The following is a 24,647-nucleotide window of genomic DNA, read 5'->3' as shown; positions in this document are numbered from 1 at the left end:
TGTAGATAATTTATTATAACATGTTAAAATTGCCACTTTGTAGGTGTGAGCAAAAACGTGTGTCCTTTAAAATGCAAATAGCTGATGAAATGCAAACACTGATCGCCATAATGGTGGTTTGTTGTAGTTGAAACTAAACTGTACTATCTCTTTTGCACTAAATGGCAGTGCAGTGGTTGGATAATGCAGATTAAGGGGCAGTATTAGTATAATAAGATCCCCTTCTGACATCACAAGGGGATCCAGATTTCAATGACCCATTTTTTCACATGTTTGCAGAGAATGGTTTATCAAAACTAAGTTACTGGGTTGATCTTTTTCACATTTTCTATGTTGATAGAAGCACTGGGGACCCAATTATAGCACTTAAACATGGAATAGTCAGATTTTCATGAAATGTCCCCTTTAAATAAGGCCTAGTCCTTGTCTGTGAAACCAGGCCATTGTGTTTTATTCCTCATTTGGTCACTTTGGAATAAAATATTTGCTAATAAATACATTTACATCTTAGAAATAAGAGGCCTTCTTTCTATTTCCCCTTGCATGTTATAAGTATTATTTATAGTGTTTCTGTAACTTTGGTAGAGCATTGTATTTGCAGTACAGAGGTCATGGGTTCGATTCCCAAGGAACACACAAACTCACAAAAATGTACAGCTTGAAATGACTATAAGCTGCTTTGGATAAAAAATAAAATGTAAACGAATTTCAATGAATGGTACACTACACTTTAGAAAGGATTTACACATCTTTGTGCGTTAATGTTTTTAACACATAATGTGTAATTTGAATACATTATGTGTCATTTTGTGTTGATTTTGTGTTAAAATATAACACAAGTTGTGTTAAAAATAGCACAAAATGTGTTGTTTTAATAATAACACAGAGATGGGTGGATTCTGGGACAACGCATTTAGTGTGTTGTCCCAGAATCAACACTAATGTGTTGTTTTTAACACATTCGTTCTAAGAGTGTAAGGGATGTGAAATCTTAAAAATGTGTCCAAACACCATTTGTTCGATTTTTTATTCAACAGATTTTAAATTTATTATCCAAACAAACACCTTTAGTGTCGTCTGTGTTTAGTATGCAGTCATTTAATATTTAATCATTTACTTTCCCCGTTTTTGTGGTTTCTTTTATCATGTTAAGCCACTTTCTTTTAGTTTAGTTTATTTGTTAACAAGGACAATGCACATTAATAAACATAACTGTGAATATGCTAGAATTAACCCAAAGGGCTATTTTTCATCTGTAGACCCTTGACAGAATGTAAAAAGTCACCTTAAAACAAAACCGAGCATCATTACACATACACTCACCTAAAGAATTATTAGGAACACCTGTTCAATTTCTCATTAGTGCAATGGTGTAATGGTGTGGGGGATGTTTACTTGGCACACTTTAGGCCCCTTAGTGCCAATTGGGCCTCGTTTTAATTCCACAGCCTACCTGAGCATTGTTTCTGACCATGTCCATCCCTTTATTAACCATGTACTCATCCTCTGATGGCTACTTTCAGCAGGATAATGCACCATGTCACAAAGCTTGAATAATTTTAAATTGGTTTCTTGAACCTGACAATAAGTTCACTGTACTAAAATGGCCCTCACAGTCACCAGATCTCAACCCAATAGAGCATCTTTGGGATGTGGTGGAACGGGAGCTTCATGCCCTGGATGTGCATCCCACAAATCTCCATCAACTGCAAGATGTTATTCTATCAATATGGGCCAAAATTTCTATAGAATGAATTTTGCACCTTGTTGAATCAATGCCACGTAGAATTAAGGCAGTTCTGAATACAAAAGGAGGTCAAAGACAGTATTAGTATGGTGTTCCTAATAATCCTTTAAGTAAGTGTATACACATCATATAATTATAAAGAGAAAGAGAAATAAACAGAAACGCACTATAAAAAGCGCTACAAAAATGCAAAATATAGGTAAATTATCTAGAAAAAGTAAAAATATAAGGGAAGGAAGAGAGAGAGAGAGAGAGAGAGAGAGAGAGAGAAACAGGGGGAGAGAGAAAGAGATGGCAACAGGCGAAAGCAACATAGCCACTTTGAATCAATGCACTATATACATAAATGTTATTTTATTTAATTATTAGTACTTGAGTGAAATTCAGTACACAGTGTTCAGTTTCATTAAATTGCAATTTAGTAAATTTCCTATCATTTCCATTCAAATACCAATTTAACATCATAGTGATATGAGCAGCTCTAAATTTTGATAAATTTTGACACCAATCTCCCATTCATGAAAGATCTTTGTTTTGGCTTCACATGCAGCTGGACCTGTTATCCACCCCTACCAGCTTCCCACACCCCCGGGCCGCTGTCTGTCCGCATTCAGACAAGCCCACACAGCTAGAGCTACCAAGAGCTGCCAACTCTCAATCTTTAGTTTAACTTCTTGTGTCACCGTGTCCAGCACTGGCCTGTAGTGAAAGTGTGAGAGAACCATTACAGTGTTTCTTCAGCATCTACCATAAGCTAAAAAAACAAAAAGTGAAACTTCCGTTTCATGCGTGCCGATGCTCATCTGGACCTTGCCAATGTTTTCATTTGATCTAATGAACTTCATGGTCCACGAGAGGCTTCCACTCGATGAAAATTTGGTTTGATATTCTTTCAGCTCTAGTTTATCGCATTCCTCATTGAGAAATAAGTGCTGTTTTACATACACTTCACAAGTTCACATTAACATGTAATCGATAGGGTAATGAGATAAAGCATATTTGTGTGCTGTCCAAGGGGAGGGCTCCGAACTCAGAATGTTTGCCCGAACCCAAAGTACTCTTCCTCTTTAACTGGGATGGATGTACAAGCAGAAAGTGATGCGATAGGGTTTAGGTGGGATGCTGCAAAAACGGGAAAGAGGTAAAGGGATGGCTATACAGTATATAGAGACCTATTTGTGCAGATTGGTTGGAATACATGACCATGCTCCTCCCGAACTTAGTTAAATAAACGTATTTACATTGTATTTACATGGTTTTCATTTCATTATCATTGTATACCTTGTAACACTGTGTGACAACTAACCCCGCTGTGTAAAAATTTTTCAATCCCAGCTATCAGTTACTAGGAGTGACAATATAATTTAGTGACAATAACGAACATTGAAGTATGCTTATCTCAACATAGCCATTAAAACAAAGCAGATTACACCTAGAAGAGAGTTTAATAAATATTCTCATGCTTTTTGATGCATGACAACAACAACAAAAATAACACCATGAAACATGTTCAAATCATTTCCAACTTTAATCTCTTAAAGACGTTAGTTGTATTAAATATATATCCCTTTTCCAGTTTTCCATGAATTAAGCATTAGGTTTTTGATCTCCATAATATTTGAAACAAAATAAAATGTTTCTTATTACAATATTTACATACAGTACAAAAATATAGATTCAAACAATGGTACAGATAAATTTACAATAACCAACTTTATAAAATTACAATTTTCTTTCTATAAAAAGCCATTTAAATAATCTTACACCTATACATTTGTATGTCTGTTTATGTGTGTATTGGCCACAAAGTGAATAACTCCATCATTTAACATGTTAAACCATGTGTCGTCTATCTTCACAGTAGTTCGGGTTTGTCAGATGCAGTCTGGTTGTCTTCTTCAGGTGGAGCTACAATGTGGTGCACCAGTCATCCCGTCTCTCTCTCACATGCCTGGAGAAAAGAGACCAGCATGGGACAATAAGTATTTTGGGAATCATGGCTATTCTGAGTGTGTTGGGGGAGGGAAGGGTTGAGGGACATTCACACAATAAACAAATCTTTCATTAGCATTAACACCTAACACAACATTTAAGAGTTCATTGTACTATAAAAATGTCCTGTAACATCTTTGTAACCGTACATATAAAAATAATTGATTATAGGCTACATAAATCAATGATTAATTTGTGATGATTAAAATAGTTTTAAATTGTGCCATTATTTGTGATTCCCAATGCTTCATTTATAAAAGTGTTCCTTGTGTATCTTTAACTTTTTTGTAAATACGTTTTACTTTAAAAAGCAATAGTGATAGTGTATAATGTTGGGATTTTTCGCAAAGCTTTAACTTAAAAAAAACTGAAAAGTTTTTCCGTTGTTTTAATTTTTAACATGCACACTATGGTTGCATAACAATTAATCGCGATTAATCTATAGCAGAATAAAAGTTTTTGTTTATCATATACGTATGTATTACAACTTTGTATAGATAAATGCGCACACATGCATGTATATATTTAAGAAATGTTTACATGTGTATATACATATGTATATTTTATATTATATATAAATGTTTAATATATAAATATATTTTTCCCTTAAAATTATACATGCATGTGTGCATATTTATATATACATAATTATAATACACAGTTCACACACATACATGATGTAAACAAAAACTTTTTTCTGCTATAGATTAATTACGATTAATTGTTATGCATCCCTAATACACACAAAAACGTCAGATTTGTGTTTACACGGATCATTGAAAACAATAAAAATATACTCATGCATTATTGGAACCGTGAACACGTATAAGCCTGTCATGACAGTGGCGTTTTCACTGAAACGTTAACACCGTCATTTTTCCGAAAACCAATTTTTTTAAAGTTAGCATTTTCAGGACCAAAACCATCATTGTCATATAAACAAACAGCCAAAATGCATTAAAAATTCCTGGTTTTGGTTAACAACGCTGTTGTGTAAACGCCTCCAATGATTGACAACGTTAAACAACGTCACGCTAATTCACATTAGCACTTACTTGCTAATGTTTTGTCCAGGTCGGCAATGAAGTCCTCAAGTTCTTTTGTGTCCCCAAGTTTAGCTGTAAGGGCACAATTTACAGTTCATTAACATCGGCATTAAAGCAAATAAACCTGAACTTGACTGAATTTTTTTTACTTAGGTTTAGGAGATGCGGCCAAGGGACTGTTTGATGAGGAGGTGAAAACTGTGGGAGAGTTGAGTTTCTCATCACTACAGCTGAGACTGTTTCTATTTAATGACTCGGCACCTGTTAGAGAGAAAAAAAATAGTAAACTTGTGCTTCTGTGTACAGCTTACATCACAATCTCATTACTAACTCGTGACTTTCAACTTGTGGGTTGCGATTAAAGATAAGTGTCTGGTTGGTTCTGGTAAAGTGGGGGAAACAACGCCAAATGCAAATAATAAAATGCACCTAAACTTAATCATGTAGGGTTAAGCTTGCACGTAGGATTTTTGACATTTAACTCTTTGACAAGTATGCAAATCTCTTTTTACTCAAGTTTGACATCTAGCCAAATTAGGCAGAATGAATGACATCATGACCTGATCTTTGAATATTTTGTGCAGATCTATGTGGTTGAAAACCTAAAACATCCCAAATACATGTTCAAATGAAATGAGAAATAAGTTTGTGCCAACGTGTTTTGTGCAATGAACTACTGGCTGCCATTAGCCAAACCCATTGAGAGATTTAAAAACAACAGTTTAATATTGTATATCTTTTTTTATTGTATATCAGATGTATATGATTTTTATAATGGTGCATATTGATAGCCCTGTGCAGTTTAGTGTAATGTTGTTCAATTTAAATGCTTGACTCATTTGCACAATAAACAATAGTTGTACTGTGTTAGGTATGCAAGGTCCAATTTAAAATTTGGGTCCCATAACCAATTAGAGAACCAACACTACTTTTCAAACATGTGCACTGACCTATAACCAAAGGCTGTAGGGGGTGTTGGGGAGGGTTTGAAATCAATGCATCTCTTTTAATAACAGCCTTTCTTGCCCCATTCACTAACAAAGCTGTGACCCACCCTCAAGCGGGTTCATTTAAAGCTGAAGAGACGGTCCATTATGTCACACATATAAACTTGTGTGTGCACTTTTAGCACAGAGCAGGCAACTTTACAAAATCTTCTACTTTTTCTACGGTCGTGAATAAAACCAGGTAAGAACCAACTGAGATAAAGATGTTTCAAACAATATTTGGCTTCAGCAAATTCAAAATTCACTTGCATTCTTAAGGGTGTCTGCAAAGTACATAATTAAAATTTGTGATTGTGCCAGGCGATGTTTATTATCAAACCGCTGAGTTTGTCACACTCTCCTGTTTGTTCCAGATATAAATAAGAGGGGTAAAAAGATAACCAGTTGGTCGACCATTAAAAGCAAGAAGACTTCTACGATACCCTGTACTCTCATAAAACAGCATAGAAAAGTAGTTGCTCTTTGTTTTTGGATGGACCTTTATGCTGTGCTGAGATTCTGGCTAGGTTTGACAGAGTCTTATGTAGTTACATCATTTCATGTGAAAATCCTCCAAAAGACAGCTGAATGTTTCCACATGGAAAAACGCACCTCCTCTGTCCCCTAACAGAACTCTGAATGTTAAAAATTGACCCACTTTGTTCAGCATATACAATATTTTTTGTATATGGGCTACTATAAAAATTTAAGTTTGATATGTAGTAGATTCTGTAAGTTAGTAAATGCTTAAAGTGATCACCATCTTAAAATTAATACATATAGTCTCTGTCTGATAAAGTCTGCATCATTTATGGTTATTTTCCTGTTTATTGCGGTGAAGCCACTTTAAAACAATCCGAGTTTTATGAAGAGCTCCATAAATAAAAGTGAATTAACCCTTTAAGCTTCAGAACTGACAAATCCTTCTTGTATAAAGGCACCACATCTTGACACACTGCTTTACCAAAAAACTCACGCACTAGCCTACACTGCATCATCACCAACTCACACAGTGAATTTCAACTTGTGGGTTGCAATCAAAAATAAGTGTCTGGTTGGTTTTGGTAAAGTGGGGAAAAACAATGCCACATGTAATGACCCTAAACTTAATCATGTAGTGTTAATCTCGTTTTACTCAAGTTTGTCAGTTAGCCAAATTAGGCAGATTGAATGACATAACCTGATCTTTGAATATTATGAACAGATGAACACATGAAATGAGAAATAAGTTTTTGCCAAAAAAATGACTTTTTTACATAGTATTTCTCAGTACAAATATATATAAAATTTTTTAAATTAAGATGCATTTTCTTGATTAGCAAGAAAATAAGTCTAGTTTTTAGACAAAAAATAAAAAATTTAGTTAAATTGGTGCTTAAAACAAGCACAAATGGGCCAATGGGGTAAGAATATTGTTCTTGCATGGATATTTCTTGAATTAAGTGTTTAAGAAAAAAATTAACTTATTTCAAATTTTTTCGATTTTATTGCTTGTTTTAAAGGGAAGATTTCACAAGACTTTTTTAATATGTCAAATAAATATTTGGTGTTTACAGAGTACATGTTAAGTTTTAGCTCAAAATACCATAAAGATAATTTATTATAGCATGCTAAAATTGCCACTTTGTATGGGTGAGCAAAAATGTGCATTTTTGGGTGTGTCCTTTAAATGCAAATGAGCTGATCTCTGCACTAAATGGCAGTGCTGTGGTTGCATAGTGCAGATTAAGGGGCGGTACTATCCCCTTCTGACATCACAAGGGGAGCCAAATTTCAATGACCTATTTTTTCACATGCTTGGAGAGAATGGTTTACCAAAACTAAGTTACTGGGTTGATACACATTTTCTAGGTTGATAGAAACAAGGGAGACCCAATTATAGCACTTAAACATCAAAAACGTCAGATTTTCAAGATATGTCCCCTTTAAAGGCGGGGTGCATGATCTCTGAAAGCCAATGTTGATATTTGAAATCACCTAAACAAACACACCCCTACTTCAGTAAGATCTGGACCTTCTTTTGATAGACCCACACCACACATACGAAACCCCGGCAAGGATGTCACGCCCCTTACTGCTGATTGGCTACAATTGTGTTTTGGTACTCGATCAGGCCGACTCCCCTTTCCAAAGCGTTTCTCAAAAATCATGCACCCCGCCTTTAACCACAAATTCACTTTAAAAACTGCAATCTTGAAACTGCATCTTGATTTAAGATTTTTAAAATAGCCTATTTGTACTATAAATAAGACAAGTAATAAAGTCATTTGTTGCTGTATACCTGTCAGAAACACTCAGAAACGAATATCTGTTGCTTTCTTAAATTTCTGAACAAGTAGATAAAACCCCATGATATATGTGTATTATTCTATCAATGCTACCTTTCTGATAAGTTTCAGGGTCTTTTAAAAGACGACTGTGTAGCATTTAAATAAACACACAGCTGTCCACTGGCGTTTGTGTGTGTGGTCTTAGATTAGATCAGATTAGACCTTTCTAGTATGCACTTCTTAAGATGAGCTTTAAAACGTGACGCAGAGATAATGAGCTCAGGGCAAACGTGCATGTTTTACTATCACTGGTATAATAAAACACGATAAGGCGGATAAAGTTGACAATGTTTACTCACTTTCAGAGTCGCTGATGCCGCTGTCGCTGACGCTCGCGCTGCTCCGTCTCTTCATGGTTTTTAAGTGCTCATCATATCGGAAATGTCTCTTTTCCACAGGGGACGTGAAATCCTCAATGACAGCGTCGAATTCACACAACACGGCACTGAGGTCGTCATCACCCTTAAAAAATGCTAGAAATCGCAAGATTTGGTTTTAATGTATACTGCGCCGTATGCTTTCATTGACAGAATAGCAACAAAATAAATCAGAATCAGTTACTTTCTTTAAACTTTAAAACTTACTTTTGCTCTGTGACTTTATCTTTGGAGACTTCATTTTTATGGTAGGTCCAGTTTAGAAATATCCGATAAAACTAAACTCCTTCCCTTTTGAATAAACACACTGTCGTGATCTGTTGACTCCTTTGCTTGTACTGAAGCGCTCTGCGGTGGACTGTTTTAAATATTGCCCGGCTGCGAGTGGGGGCGGTGATTTGTAAAAAAGGGCGGGGTCGTGGGAGTGTTTTAAATATTTCATGGCTGTAGGTGGGGGCGGCTGGGGTGATGTAGGTGGGAATCGCATCGCCAATGAGTCAGGTTTATTTTAGCCCTCGTGTGAGTTACATCGATTGGCGTCATTCCCTCTTAAATATGTTTGTAAACAGCTACTGTAACACACGTAGGACATCAGTCCAATATCTCTGTATTTTTAAACATACCTCTCAAGGACACACATACCATTTGAGATGACTAGCTTTATTTATATATTTATTAGCCTACCAACAGTCTAGCAACTCGTGCTTCATGAAATAAAACCAACTGTTTAGAGCAATTAGTGTGTTAGTTAAAAAATCTAAATTGTCTATATGGTCAGACACACAACCGGCAAATTATCTTAATAAATTATTACTTCAAACAGAATGACACCTTAAGTTATGGTCTTAGATTATTTTACACGAATGTACAGATTTTTAAAATGTTTTGTTAGCCTGTTGTTTTTGTTAAAAGTTGTTAAATTTAAAAAATCCTCTCTTTTGCTTTTCTTCTCTGTTAAGTATTTTTTTTCACTTTAAATTTGTTCTTTAATGGGTATTATACCCTTATGAAAATTAACCATGTTTTTTTTTATAAAAGCGTTCAGCCAAAAATAGTTTTTCTGTGGCATCGTGAAGGGCCTTAATTTTTAAGAGTGTGTGTGTACAGACACCTGCTGGTGAATCAGTGTAATTACACTTCGTTTTGAATAAATAATCAGGTAAATCTTTGACATTAAAGGTTGTATGTTAGATTTGTTTTTACACTGATAAATTTGGCACAGATATAATTTTTAACTAAATAAAATAATGACAGACTTTAACACTTTTAAATGTTTAAAGGATTGATTCAGAATCCTGCTGGTGGTTATTTTTAGTGGGGGTGTTGAATTTATCACTCGAAAAAGCATTCTTTACACCTTTGTTGTTTTGATTAACAGGTAGACACATGGTTAAACAAGACATGTGTTTGCAGCTGCACTTGCATGCTGACTTTAGGGATTTAGTGCACACGCAAGGTGTTAAATACGACACTTTTTGTCTGAGAGACTGAGATCTGGTTTGTTCACAACATAAAATAAATATGTGACTGTGAGAATTTTCTCAGTGTTGTTTTAATAAAACAATGTGGGTTAAAAAATAGTTTTTGTTGTGATTGATTACAACTGTGAAGTCATTTCAAAATAATTTATTGCAATTGCATTTTTTTTTCATGATTTTAACAAAGTAGAAAAGTGAACAAATACATTTCCAAACATATATACCCAGGTGAAAAAGTAGTACACTTCCATAGTGTACTTAAAGTGCTTTATTTTCACTGAAATATTTTGTACTTAATATACTAAAAATTAATCTTTAGTACTTCTTAAGATGTACTTAGATTCTTAGATCTTCTAAGTGTACTTATTTGTGCTGAGACACATTGAATATGAACTAAAATGCACTTTTAACATACTATCTCTGTATTAAAAGATGTATTTAGTTAACACTTGTTTTAAACTTGAACTCAACTTTCATACAAAGATGGGTTTAAGTTTACTACAAGTGGTACACATTTTTAAAAACATTTTTAGCACATTTTAGTTCATATTTATGGTGTCTCAAAATAGCACACTTAGATGTTCTTAAGATTATCTCAAGAAGTACCAAAGATGAACTCCCAGTATATTAAGTACAAAATTAGTGTGCGAAAATAAAGCACCTTAAGTACACCATGGAAGTGCACCACTCCCTCACCTGGGTAAATAAATGCAAACTTTTTTCTCAAACACAATGTTGTCAAACACCAAACAAACAACATATTTGATGCCAAATCACAGAGACGTCTTTAAACATAACACACTATTTTCAATTTTAAGTGCTTAACATTTTCAAAATGTTATTGCTTAAAAAAAACTTCACATACAAACAAAATGATTACAATAATCCTATCAAAACAGGATTTCGAGACATCAGAGCCTTTTAAATACAATTAAAAACAATATAACAGCGGGTTTTCTAATAGTGTCTTTATGTTTTGTTTACGTTTTTGTTTAGTTGTTTCTGCAGCTCAACTGGTAGATCATTGTGTTCACAACGCAAAGATCATGAATTCAATCCCAAGGACCCAAATACTGATAAAAGAAATGTGTAGATTGAATGTGCTGAAAGTTGCTTTGAATAAAATGTCTGCTAAATGAATAAATGTAAACATGCATCGAAATAGCTGCTTGATTTGAGGTGTATTCAAGTGTTTTCCCTTAATTTAACTCAATTAGGTTTTTTTTTTAAATAGAGATATTTAAAAATCACCTTGGAAACCTTTGTGAAGTAGTGCCCTCTAGTGTTTACTCGAGTCATAATGACTATAGTTGTTTAGCATTATTCAACTCACTGTAAGTGTCTGGTTTAGTTTAATACTGTATGCAATGTTGATTTTTTTAAAGAGTGGAAGAAGTGCTGTTTTTAAATAAGTGGTTGAGTAGAGATTTAAATATGCAATGGCAAATGATCCATGTAAGAAACTATTTAACCATAGCAGAGTATTCAAGGTGCACAACAATGATGTCCTTAGGGTTGCTTCTGAGTGCATTCAGAAATTTCATTGTACTATACTGAGAATTGTTGAAATAGATTAATAATCATATAACCTACATGCAAAGTAAATAAAGACTAAAAAATGTATTACATGATATAGGAGGGCTTATCTGACACAACAATCAAAAAACACTTACATTATAATAATAAAAAAAAAACATTCGCTTGATCTATATATCTTACGTATCCAAACAGACTGTATGTAAATACCAAATGGACATCCTATGGTCATGAACTGAGTAAACTAAACTGAATGACACACGGATGCTCTGACTTCATACAGAAAACTCAACTTTGCCACACATTTGATTTTACAGTCTCTTGTCCACAAAATGGATGTGCTTAAGTGTCTTAGCATAAACAGGAGGTTTTCTTCTGTTCACCGGTTAGCAGTGTGAAGCTGGTTTCACTAAGCTGTTTCAGCCTCATTGACTTATGATTCTTCAGCTTGTATGCCAATGTGAGAAAGATGGCATCCACATGCTCTTTTTCTGCGGGGTCCTTTGCAGACGTCTCAAAAAGAGGAAAATTGTAGCTATCGGCGAGTCGCTGTGCTGAGACAGTGGATACCTCTCTACTTCCCCTCAAGTCACATTTGTTTCCCACTAGGATTCGGGGGACCATGGGAGGGACCGAGTGACGGCCACACTCCTCAATCCACTCTGGCAGGCTTTCAAATGAAGCCAGGCTGGTCACATCAAACACAAAGATGATGGCGTGGACATTGCGGTAGTAATGATCCACCATACTCGTCCTGAAGCGTTCCTGCCCGGCTGTGTCCCAAATCTGCAACTGAGAATGAGATTTGCATCACTGCAGAGTTATATAATAACATACAGAAGACCAGCTGTCTGAAGTTATAATCACTGTTACGTATTTAAGTGAACACAAAGGATAGGATATACAGTATACAGGTTTTCTTGCTATAATAGTAACAATGTTCAATAGATTTTACTTGTGCCTGTATTTTATAAACTCAAGCATCCATAAATAACTAGCCCCAGTTATTTTTTGTTATATTTGGACACGTTATATAAGTGACATCACATGGATGTGTGTTTTTTATTTATTGTTACAGATGCTTACACATCACACAGTAAAAACAACTTGACAACTGTGTCCACTGTAAAGAAAACCCGTGTAAGTATTCAGTAACGCACATAACTATGTGATGATCAGCCACGAGTTGTGTCTCACCTTTATGTTTTCTCCATTAAGCTGAAGGGTCCTCTCTCTAAAATCCACACCGACTGTTGCCTCTGGGTTTTTGAGAAACTTGCCACCACAGAACCTGTAAGTTAAGCACGTCTTTCCAACATTTGAATCCCCGATGACGATTATTTTAAACACCCTTGCCTGAGGACTGTCATATTCTTGACTCGAATCGTTTGCGAGACTGTCTCGTGCATAAATCGTCGCGAAATCATCATTGCACCTTGTGTTTACTATTGCCATTGTAGTGCTGCTAATAGTAAATCTCGCGAGAGGATAACAACGCGATCTTAAGGTGAACACGTAAAAGCCGAGTAAACGCAGTTTAAGCATTGTTTTTATTAAATATAAATATATAAAATAAATGTTATTACATTTCAATGACGCAAAAACACTTAAATTAATCAGGAGCTATAAATAAATGTCATAGAAAAGATAGGCTAATTCAATAATTCGACATATACAAACGCTATATGAAACAAACAAGGAAAAACATCCCTACTGAAAAATCTAGCTATGTTGGTTAAGGTGGCAGTAGCTGGTTTAAGCTGGTCCTCCCAGCCTGGTCAAGCTGGTGGGTCAGGGGTCTTCCAGCATGACCAGCTAGGTCAACCATGCTGAAAAAAACAATAAAACCATTACAGAAAATTGTAATGGTTTCTATTAAAATACCAATAGGAACCATTAGCTTTTACCATTAAAACCAAGACACTGTAGTGTGTTTTGGGCCCTATTCCATTAGAACCAATACATTTTCCTTTAGAACCAATACATACCATTAGAGACCAACAAAAACTAATACACTGTAGTGTGTTTATGGCCATATTCCATTAGAACCAATAAAATTCCCAATAAACCCATTAGAATGTTCTGTAATGGTTTTATTGTTTTTTTCAGCAGGGCAGCTAGACCAGCTTAAAAAGTGACCAAAACACAGTTTCACCAGCAATACCAGCAAGCTGGGAGACCAGCTAAAACCAGCCCACCAGCTTATGCTGGTCTTAGCTGGATTTTTCAGTAGGGTTATACACCATTTATTTCCTAATAGCATAGAGGTGTTGTAATAAAAAACTTCAGATGATACAAAATAAAAATGATGAAAGACAAGTCATCAGAAAATGGCACAGCAATGGCTGCGTCTATTTTAAAAATGTATTTTAACGTTAATGTTTAAAACAGATTTCTGCAAAAGTGCAGTGTACATTAAAAAGAAGTCCTGAAATAAATATGATTACAGTGAGTATATAGATAACAGTGTAAGAGGGCACGAACAGTACAAATATCAAACTGTCTTGGTTAACTTTAACTTAAGTTATCTATAGCAGCGGTTCTCAAACTTTTTCAGCGTGTGGCCCCCTTGTATACGCTCCATGCTTTCGTGGCCCCCCATGCCATAAAACATTGTAAAACTTAAAAATTGAATTAAACCAAACAAATTGAATTATATTTTGGTAAGTAGCCTTATTTTTCTGAGATTTACTTACACATAATTTATGATAAATTAATTTATTTTTAACCGGGCCCCCCCTGACATCATCTCAGGGCCCCCAGTTTGAGAACCACTGGCCTAGTATAGGCCTATACCGTATAGGGTACAAAGTTTTTTAGTTATCTTTAGATTATTCTCCCATGTAATAATGATTTTCATGTTATGTTTTTATGAGAAAATATTGTATTATATATTTAAAAAATTCCTGTTCACGTAAAGCAGCTCTGCAACAATGGAACATTGTAAAAAGCGCCATATAAATAAATCTGCATTAAACTATATTATATAATAAAACATATTATATGCACCTTTATTAAACCAGTAAATTAAAAGTTTTACACAAAACACTACAGAAATTACCACATTTTACATAACCTAAACATATTCAGGACTAGTTTTGTGTGATTCATCCATATTATTTAGAGTCTATCTTAGATGTAGCCAACATTCTGTATTTACTCCCATTAGGCTTTATGCCCAGCTGCACTACTTCCTGAACTTCAGCCAGCTCCTTGTTTCCTGTCTGCCATTATTGGACAAACTGATTAATCCAGGTGTGTCTGATTATTGTTGTTGTGACTACTGAGGTCAGGCACACCTGGATTAATCAGTTTGTCCAATAATGGCAGACAGGAAACAAGGAGCTGGCTTAAGTTCATGAAGTAGTGCAGCTGGGCATAAAGCCTATAGAAAACCAAACCTGACAAAATTCAGGCTTTGATGTCCCACAAACCCCAAAATCCAAAAGGGCCCTTGCGGTTGCACCTCCAAGTTTTTCATCTGTCAGTCAAGGAATGTGGGTGACCAAAGCACCCACCCCTGAGTCAGTGTGTAGTAAAATGTGTAGTTTGAATGCACTTTAAGTTGCTTTGGATGATGAATAAATGTTCATCTAAATGCTGACCATGTACCAATCTCTCTTCATTTAAACTTTAATATGATTAAGATTAGCTATAAACAATACAAAGTCTTGTAAATTACTGTGTCGTATGCATACAAATGCAACTTTTAAATATTTTTCTATGCGTGTTAAAAGAGGGTAACCAGATATCCCTGGTGTCCCCCATACCTTTTTAATTTTAACCAACCTATTGTTATCGTATCATCATTTTTAATTTCTTGCTACACAATTGTTTCTCCATCTAAATATTTAATAACGTTTTTTAAATGTCACACACATTGGAAACAGAATAAGCTCACTCACATTTTTATTTCACATGTTTTGTTTTACCCTTTTTGTCATATTTAAACATAATACTGTTATTTATTTATTTATTTCAAAATTCTTTGTACAAAGTTATTATTTCCTGAATCAAACATTATAAACATAAACCTGTTTTTAATAATACTCAGCATGAATTTCAAGTATGGTTTGTCCTGGTCGCAGCCAGGCTAACAATAAAAAACACCTATTTTAATATATTTGCACCTTTTTTTGAAATTTGGCTGTATTACGCACACAGTTCCACATGTGACGTGTGCTCTGGCTACCAGTTTTCATCCGAAAACGAACTTGAACTGCCAGAGTCAGAGTCCGCATCAGTCAATCCATCAAAGTCCCAGTCGGCACTAGAACCGCTGTCATCCTCCTCCTCTGAGATGAAGTTCTGACCAGAACCCAAACATGCCATATAGACCCGGGTGGAGAGGCTTGCCGATCCAAAGGCAGATCCAATCATGGTGGCCACACTTTTCCAAGTGTCCCGAGTAGGGTCGTATTCATGTACAACAAGTCTATTTTTGCTGTGATTAACTATTGCAATAGTTAAAAGAAGCAGATTGTTGTCATGTTGCACAACTTGATAGCTGAGGGCACTGCTATCGATTGGAATGTCTCCAATCCGCCTCCATTCTCCATGAGCCGGATTATACGCTTTCACAACAGGGACATCGCACAAACAGACAATCTGCTCCTGAAAAACGCATGCTTTATGGAGTTTGTTGCGCTTTAGAGAGGCCCTCTGGAGCCAGTGATTCTTCTTAGGCTCATAGCAGAGCATCCGTCTTTTGTTTACAACATAAAGTCGCTCATTTACGGTCACAACCTGCATCTTTCCCAAAGAATGGGGCAAAGGAGCCACAAAAATCCATTGGTTCCTCTGAATGCTATAGCATTCTACTTCCTTAAGCCTGGCATCCGAAACAGCATCTCTGCCACCCATAACATACAAGTGCCCATTAAGGTAGCCCATGTACGAGTGCGTTCTACTCAACAGTCTTTCAGCCAGCTCCTGCCAACAATTTGACAAGGGATTGTACACCCAAAATTGCTTCGACAAGTGTGAGGCAAGATACAGATTGTTTTCTGGTGTGGCGCAGGCCAAAAATGTCTCCATAGGGGAGCGTTTGAAGTTCTGATTGATGAGATTAATGATCGGGGATGCCATAGAAAGAATCTCCTCCGTGTATGGGTTGTAGCACATGAACGGCTCATTCGGCCTTCCGAAAAATAAAACCATTTCTTTTGCGCTCCTGCCGACTCTTTGTTTGGTTACATTTACACCCTTTGAAATTGCACTGCTCTGCTCACAAACAACCTCGTCCAACACATTCGAAAGATATTTCTTAATAAAAGGCTTTGATTTAAGGCTATCAAGATAGACGCCGTCTTTCTCGGTAAACAAAGACCAGCGAACGCATCGAAGAACCTGCAATGCATCTTCTGCATCAGCATGCCGATTGTTTTCAATCCACTGTATTGCGAACGAACACACTTTCCGTTCACAGTCCACATCAAGAGAATCCAGCCCGAGGATCTCTTTCATCTGCTTTACGTCAAGCTCACAAAGATCCCTCACATTGGCACTGAGCTGGATGAAGTTCTTTGCGATGAATGCTTGAGCTTTGCTCTTCAGTTCCAGATTGTCAAAGGTGTCAGCGAACTTCAATATCCCAGCACAGTTAGAAAGGTCCATCCTTCTTGTCATAAAATTAGCACAAGCCTGCCGTATATATTCCAGCTGGAGCATGTTGGCTGCAGCGTAGAGCCTTTGTACATTTCTTTCAGTGATTGTCACTTTGCCGGTGTAGCAGTAATCGATGATGACAGCCATTGAATCGGCGTCAACATCATGAATGGTTATCTTCTTCTGTGTGCTCTCATACAACCCTCCTGTGAACATGCTCTTAAAATAAGGACTCGCTGCAGCCAGTACATTGCGGTTGCACTGGAAAAGTTTCACAGGAGAACCGCTTTGGTCCTCTGACTCGAGGTTCGGTTCTACTTCGATACTTACGTCGACTAATAACTGCGATTCGTAGAATAATTTCAGCTCTTTCATTAAGCTTACAGCGTGATTCGTGTCCTCGAGCTCCTCTGGACCCACAAAACTATTTACTGCAGCCATATTTATGCAAATAACAACGATTTCTCCGTAAACAGCACCGTTAGTTCGGTTCAGCCGGCATACAATCTCCTCAGCTCTGCCTGCCGCGATGGCTCAAACTCTGTTCCGTATCCGTAAGCTTTTAAACACCGCTTTGTTGTTGTTGCTTGACGGCGTTGTCATGTTTCATCAGTGAAATTAGGTCCGTTTGAACGTATTAAATCATTTTCCGGGCACAACCGGGAAAGCTTTCGACTGCTGTGATGTCCGTCACGTTTGATTTGTGATTTAGTTCAACGTTTGATCCTTCTGTGACATCGACGTCTCTGAAGTGTCACTCAAACGTGCTGCCGCTAAGCGTATGAAATACACGGCGCTGATTGGTCACAGAGTTGCGTCCTAAATCCTACTGAGCTGCCTACCTAGTCAGCACTAAATAGAACCTGTGAAGTCAACTGTTGGAGAAAAATAAAACCTTAGGCACAGATACAGTACGTGCAAGATATTTAGGCATCCCTTTTCCGCAGGCACCCCGGAAACGCTGCACGTGAGTATGAGTAGTGCCTCCATCTACTGTGTGTAGGCGGCTCGCTATGGGTTTTAAGACACAACCAGCTGTCTGTTTTAAGGTTGGTTGACCCAAATAACAACATCATTAATGTTGGGATATGTATATTTAGACCAGGGGTCTCCAACATTTTTGTGAGCAAGGACTACTACAACAACAATCTGGAGGACTACTTTTATAGTCTACTTTAAAACTTTTTGTTTCACTTGATTATTTTATTTCATTTTATTTTTTTTATATGTTTTATCATTGCTTAAAATTTTAACATACATAAAAAAGCCAAGCTAATATCTAATAAAAATATTTAATAAAATAATAAATATAATAAATATTAAAATTGAGTCTGTTAACAGGATGTGCTTTTGTCAGATTGGTGACCACTGATTTGACATTCAAAGAGATTTAAAGAAACACGCCCACATTTTGGGAATTGTTTGACACACTCCCCGCCAGCTTAGCTTAGCACAAAAACTGTAAGTAAATGGCTCCAGCTAGCATAATGCTCCCATTAAGTGACAAAATAACATAATTTTCCTATTTATATGTTGTGATTTGTATAGTCACAAAGTGTACAACTAACAAGGTCATATGAAACACAGCCATCCCTGCTGAAAAACAATAAAACCATTACAGAAAATTCAAATGGTTTCCATTAAAATACCAATAGGAACCATTAGCTTTTACCATTAAAACCCCTACACTGTAATGTGTTTTGGGCCATATTTCATTAGAACCAATACATATTTCATTAGAACTAATACATAGAACCAATAGAACCAATACATACCATTAGAGACCAACAAAAACAACTACACTGTAGTGTGTTGGGCCATATTTCATTAGAACAAATACATAGAACCAATAGAACCAATAGAACCAATACATACCATTAGAGACCAACAAAAACTAATACACTGTAGTGTGTTTTGGGCCATATTCCATTAGAACCAATAAAATTCCCAATAAAACCAATAAAACCATTAGAATTTTCTGTAATGCTTTTATTGTTTTTTTCAGCAGGGATATTTTAACCGTATACACACAGGGAACTATATTCTCAGAAGGCAAAGCACTGCTTACCTGTGTCAGACAGAGTTACGGCATGCACGGGGATGAAAAAGTTATGTATGGACTTATCTAACTCTGGGGGGTACGGTGAATAAGCTAAATTTCCAAAATGTGGGCATGTTCCTTTAAAGGTGCAGTGTGTAATTTTTTAAAAGGATCTCTTGACAGAAATGCAAAGTAATAAACAAAACTATATTATCAGGGGTGTACAAAGACCTTTCATAATGCACCGTTATGTTTTTATTACCTTAGAATGATATGTTTTTATCTACATACACAGAGGGTCCCCTTACATGGAAGTCGCCATTTTGTGCCACCATGTTTCTACGGAAGCCCTTAAGTTTGGACAAACTTTTTTTCTCCGTCAATTACATGTTTTTCTGGTGGCGGCTACCATAGCTTCTCGATGCTTTTCAAAAGCAAGAGGTGAGCAGTGGACTGAGCTGTTGGTTGTAATGTACCTTTAAAGGGGATAATAAAGCTGCACTCCATTTTGCTTGAATTCATTGAGTTATTGTTACACTGACTGGGAATGACAGACATATGATTTTTATTTTAAAATAAATAATAATAATAATAATATTTTCAAAATAATTCTTAAATGCAGTAAGCTTATACAGATAGTGTATTTTAAGTACAAAAAAATATTTAGTGGATATTTTTACAGAGAGGAGTCCAAAAGACTACATTCGTTTTTATTGTTAAAACAAGGAAATAAGCTGATTTACAGTTTTGAAATTGTTTGGAACATTATGGAGTGAGATATTTTTAAGTCCCTATTAAAAGTTAAGCAAATTTTATTATACTGACCAATGGGACCTGGTCAGCATGAATTTCCTCAAGCTTTTAGTAAAAGTAAAAGTATTTTTTTTTATTTGTTGAATAGTTTTAGTTATAACTACGATTGAGCACATTAATCCTGCTCAATGCGTCTTTATTGTCTATGGTTTTATGAACAGTAATAATGAAGGGAAAGGCAGAGGGCAGTTCCACTCTGCGGCTGAGTTTCTGGTGACCCCAGTGCAGACAGCGTAGCCTCTCAGCCAGGTCACGGCGACCAGCTCGATCTAGACCATCCTGCAACAGCTTGGTTTTGTTCGGTTTATCCCAGGAGCGCTCATACCTATCAATTAAAAAAATGAAATTAATTGGGAGTACTGCCTTTCTTAATTAGTCTTAATTCGTATCATAGATTTACCAAAGTGACAGATGACATGGCCAATGTTTGCCTATTTTAACGTTTTTGCCATAAGGCACTAATTTTGTGTCAGTTCAAAAATTACCAACAGACCTGTCATATGTACACTTTCTGTTCACAATTATTTTATGGAGTAAATATTTTGAGTAAATAATATTTAAAATAAATGCTAAGTCAAATGAATCACTTCTCTGCATATCTTATTGTATTACTGTTGTATATACATTGAATCACTCACCCTTTCTTTTAGATATTGGTACCATTAGTAACTATTATATTTAAGCAATATCGCACGAGTAGGAGTGTGATATAGCTCTATATCATCACGAGCGATATTGCTTTTATACAACAGTTCGACGGCACACGTTTGAAAACCGAAAACTAGAAAACAACAACAGAGTTATTTTAAAAGCCTCTTTGTTTGAGAACTACTTCTTCCGCCACGGATTTGAGGGCTGCCAGAATGACAGGTAACACTTTCGGCTGCTTTGAATCTCATAACAACTCAATGGACGGATAGGCGTTTCTATATATTAACGTTTCTTGGTCACAAAGTGTAGTTTTAAGATTAGTTCAGTCGAGAATATATATTTATTATATTTAACTCTACAGTCGATTCGTAAAGATAGCGCCTGTTTGAACGTTTGCTTAGTGAGATTCGGTACGTATGAGAACCAAAGCATGAGCGGACGTCAGTGTTCACTCGCCCCGCTGACCACCGCCCTCTCTGGGCTACATCTCTGACAGGGATTCCCCGGCTCTCATGTTGGCCTTGTTTGTTTTTTGATGGTCAAAATGAGATCAAATCAGCAGTATTTGGTGTCATGATAAAACTATCACTTGTTTTCTTATTCATATTTAGTTTCTTTTGTGTTGTTATTGTTTTGGCGCGAGGTAAAAGTTAATAAAACTATACTTATATAAATGTTACTATTGGTTTCCCATTTACTCTTAAAGCGATACGAGCACTCGATTATTATTAAACTTTGTTCTTGTCAGTACTATATAAAACGTTTTTTTATAAGTGTCAGAGAGATGTTTTTGCATGCTGCTTATAAATATACCAGTGGCGATATCTCATAACATGTTTTAATAGTCACGTCGCGATTAAATAAATGATCAATGTCCACATTTAAAAGCTGCGGTGCTTACCTGCAGTTCCACGGTGTTATCGCGTTCTGATAAGAGATATAGCTCCAGAAAAAAATGAGTGTTTACATTCCTCTTTCCAATCGTCCACACGATGTGACAAGACATTAATCCCATTAACTTTAATGTAACATCCAAGAGCGCTGATCTTTGACGGAATAATAACTTCCGATTGGGGAATAGTGAACTAATGAGACACACGGAGAGTAATTCAAAACAACGCGGTTGTGTGTGTCCGTGTGTGTGTGCGCAGTTTTTCCATTCAGAGATGAGCTTGTTTAGAAGACCTCCATTCACTAGGTGGCGGAATGATACGAAAGGTGAAGCGGTTACTGTGCCGTTATCAGTAGAATATTGCACGCCTCTTAGCCAATCAGATTTGAGAACCAGAAAGAACTGTTGTATAATGTATAGTAGTAGTTGCCACATCTTTGTTATTTTTTGTAAACGAATTTACAAAGTTTACTGGTACATTGGCAACAATGTTTAATTCAACAAATTAATTAATTAAAAGTTATATTTAACTCGGTATAAGATCAATTTTACATACCATGATTCCAGCATCCTCTGGGCTTGAACTTTCTTATCTTTGGATGTGGCATGAAACTGCCTGACTTCATTTCTGGTGAAACCAAGTTCATATGCCAGAACAGTCCATTCGAAACCTAACTGTTTAGCGATCTCCTGCACTGATTTCATATTGATCACAGCATCCTAGAGGGAAAAATATGCATGCACATACAAAACAGAAGACCAATGGAGACATTTAGTTAAAGCAATTGCTACTTTTAGGCATTTCAGATGATATGTGGGAATAATTTTAAAGAAACTACCTCTTGTGCTTTGTTTGGCATGTTGTCCTGTTAGAAGGATGAATTTGTTGATTTGTTCTGTAAGCAAGAAACAAGAGCTACAATACAACGAAGTCAAAACAGCACCATACATTTAATCAAAAGTGTACAATCAACATTATATATATAAAAGCATACTATACATACTTAAACACAAATTCGAGCAGCGTTGTAGCGTATATGGGTTAATATGATTGAAGTGGTCCATAGTTGTCATAGAGACTGTCCAACACAAATGTACTTGGTTAAAAATTAAAACTTTACACATAGTTGACTCCCATGGTTTTACAATAAGAATATTTATTTTAGTGCATTTAACTTAACAGAAATTTATGTTACATTAAAAACATGAACTACACAGTTTTTTTGTTATTTCTTATGAATGACTCATTTTTAGTGTCTCTGTTTTCCAAAACTGAGAAAAATGAGTCAAACATCACCGAGAAATTCTGTTAACCTCTTTAAAAAGTGTCCTTATTAAAGGTTTAGAGACTCACAATCTTTTCTTTAAGTCTTTTTAAGTAGTGTTGTTTATTCAACACATGGGGCCTGTACCATGAAGTTAGTTAAACAAACTCAGGGGTTACAGTATTAGTTTCGAGTTGACAAACCAATTAGATCAGGCTTTCAAGTGCTCTTCTAACAAATCCCTTATGAAAATTAATCATACAGTTACCAGTTTTTGGTTTTATTTGTAATAACCACATATTTACCATGGTACCATTTAACAATGACATTTTTACAGTAAACATATGGTAGCACAAATGGTAATCTATCCGTTTACTATAATAAAATTACCATCGCAAGGCAACCTGTGAAGTAGTCACATCACTCACGTGTTACTTTGCTCAAAGCTGATTTTCTGTGTGTGATCTCTGATCCAGAACACAACCTTAGCCATTTGGCACAAACTAACCCTAAACTTACCTGGCTAGCCACCTAAACATGCTTTATATTACAAACCTCGGAGCAGGTTAGTCGTGTAGCGTGAGTAATTATGGTGACAAACATCCCTTAAAGCTGGGCTACTTTCTTATTAACCAAATCCCAGGATTCGCATAAACGAATTCTACCTGGCTAGCCAACTACACAGGCTTCATGGTACAGGCCCCTGTACATGATAGTTTAGGCCAGTGGTTTTCAAACTGGGGGCTTTTTTAAAAAAATATGTGAAAACTTCAGAAAAATAATCAAAAACACAACCCTGCTGAAAAAACCAGCATCAAACCAGCATGGACCAGCATGGGAATTATGCTGGTCTATGCTGGTTTAGCTGGTGGTCACCAGCATACCAGCACCAAACCACAACATATGCTGGTATGACCAGCATGGGATGCTGGTGCTAATGCTGGTTTAGCTGGTGCTAATGCTGGTTTTGTGCTGGTTTAGCGGGTGCTAATGCTGGTGCTGATGCTGGTTTAGCTGGTGTTCACTAGCAAACCAGCACCAAAACACAACATATGCTGGTCTTGCTGATATGCTGGTTTTTTCAGCAGGGAACATTGTATAATGTTTGTTTAATTCAAATTTTAAGTTTTGGAATGGAAAGGTTTACGTCACAAATATTTTTGGGGGGCTGCATGCCGAAAGTTTGAGAACCAGTGGACTAGGCTTTCTTGACTCACACAGAAGTGTGGTTACCACTGAACAGATGTTTTGCTGCCATCTACAGGAGAAAATAAAGTATAATTAACTATAAAAGACTAAATTATCTTGTAAAATATCAGAAACTTTACCTTAACTGTGGTTTTATCTTAAAAAAAAGAAAGAAAGAAATACTAAATTAATACTTACTAATTTCATTTATAATAAATCTTTATAGGTAAAAGAACAGCAAACTGAACCCATTGGGTCCAAGATGAAAGGGATGTGATAGATCCATGGAAGTAGGCATGGGCCGGTTACCGGTTTCAAGGTATACAGAAGTTTTAAAGAGTCAAGGTTTTAAAAACACAAAAATTTTATGTGATACCTTTTTCAAGCAAAATTAAGTTAAATAATTATTAAGTCATGTAATTGATTCGATGTTTACATTTAATATTACTAATATTAATACATTTTAATTGGATAATTTTTATAATTTTTTGATAGAATAGTATAATTGAAGGCCTTACTTTTGCCTGGCATACATGTTGCTTAAAAATAAAATGTATTGTCCAGTTGAGAGTTGTTGTTTGTATATGCAGGCATTTGAAAATAACACATTTTAGTGTTGCAATGGCAATACTGCAACACCGTGAAACCGTGGTATTTTTGCTTAAGGTTATCATTACGCCAAAATCTCATACCGGCCC

At 36.0% G+C, this 24,647-nt stretch overlaps 4 protein-coding genes across 7 annotated transcripts; all 4 read right to left on the bottom strand.

Moving 5' to 3' along the window:
• Positions 1-3,256: 3,256 nt before the first annotated feature.
• Positions 3,257-8,844, bottom strand: rgcc (regulator of cell cycle). Of its 2 annotated transcripts, XM_055215850.2 has the most exons (5): positions 8,686-8,844; positions 8,401-8,574; positions 4,939-5,046; positions 4,795-4,857; positions 3,257-3,698 (listed from the first exon to the last, which is right to left on the bottom strand). In XM_055215850.2, exons 1-5 carry the CDS (start codon positions 8,717-8,719, stop codon positions 3,691-3,693), a joined length of 387 nt encoding a protein of 128 aa, XP_055071825.1. In that variant the 5' UTR covers positions 8,720-8,844; the 3' UTR covers positions 3,257-3,690. The 2 variants fall into 2 exon arrangements, with proteins under 2 accessions (XP_055071825.1, XP_055071823.1); XM_055215848.2 differs by lacking the exon at positions 3,257-3,698 and having other exon boundaries at positions 4,784-4,857.
• Positions 8,845-11,520: 2,676 nt separating this feature from the next.
• Positions 11,521-12,998, bottom strand: LOC129452450 (ras-related protein Rab-33B). 2 transcript variants are annotated; one of them, XM_055216304.2, is made up of 2 exons: positions 12,690-12,998; positions 11,521-12,278 (listed from the first exon to the last, which is right to left on the bottom strand). In XM_055216304.2, the coding sequence occupies exons 1-2, from the start codon at positions 12,945-12,947 to the stop codon at positions 11,844-11,846; spliced, it is 693 nt and encodes a 230-aa protein (XP_055072279.2). In that variant the 5' UTR covers positions 12,948-12,998; the 3' UTR covers positions 11,521-11,843. The 2 variants fall into 2 exon arrangements, with proteins under 2 accessions (XP_055072279.2, XP_055072278.2); XM_055216303.2 differs by having other exon boundaries at positions 11,525-12,284; positions 12,690-12,991.
• Positions 12,999-15,245: 2,247 nt separating this feature from the next.
• kbtbd7 (kelch repeat and BTB (POZ) domain containing 7) lies at positions 15,246-17,997 on the bottom strand. The gene has a single exon (XM_055215905.2). It carries the CDS (start codon positions 17,538-17,540, stop codon positions 15,681-15,683), a length of 1,860 nt encoding a protein of 619 aa, XP_055071880.2. The 5' UTR covers positions 17,541-17,997; the 3' UTR covers positions 15,246-15,680.
• Positions 17,998-19,844: 1,847 nt separating this feature from the next.
• LOC129451495 (uncharacterized) lies at positions 19,845-22,607 on the bottom strand. 2 transcript variants are annotated; one of them, XM_055214680.2, is made up of 4 exons: positions 22,509-22,607; positions 22,336-22,392; positions 22,053-22,216; positions 19,845-20,278 (listed from the first exon to the last, which is right to left on the bottom strand). In XM_055214680.2, the coding sequence occupies exons 2-4, from the start codon at positions 22,354-22,356 to the stop codon at positions 20,044-20,046; spliced, it is 420 nt and encodes a 139-aa protein (XP_055070655.1). In that variant the 5' UTR covers positions 22,357-22,392; positions 22,509-22,607; the 3' UTR covers positions 19,845-20,043. The 2 variants fall into 2 exon arrangements, with proteins under 2 accessions (XP_055070655.1, XP_073710903.1); XM_073854802.1 differs by lacking the exon at positions 22,509-22,607 and having other exon boundaries at positions 22,336-22,460.
• Positions 22,608-24,647: the final 2,040 nt, after the last annotated feature.

This window comes from Misgurnus anguillicaudatus, chromosome 17 (genome assembly GCF_027580225.2).
Source record: "Misgurnus anguillicaudatus chromosome 17, ASM2758022v2, whole genome shotgun sequence".
Lineage (NCBI taxonomy): Eukaryota > Metazoa > Chordata > Actinopteri > Cypriniformes > Cobitidae > Misgurnus > Misgurnus anguillicaudatus.
Note: the sequence above shows the minus strand (reverse complement) of the source record. Positions and strands in the feature narration are given on the sequence as shown.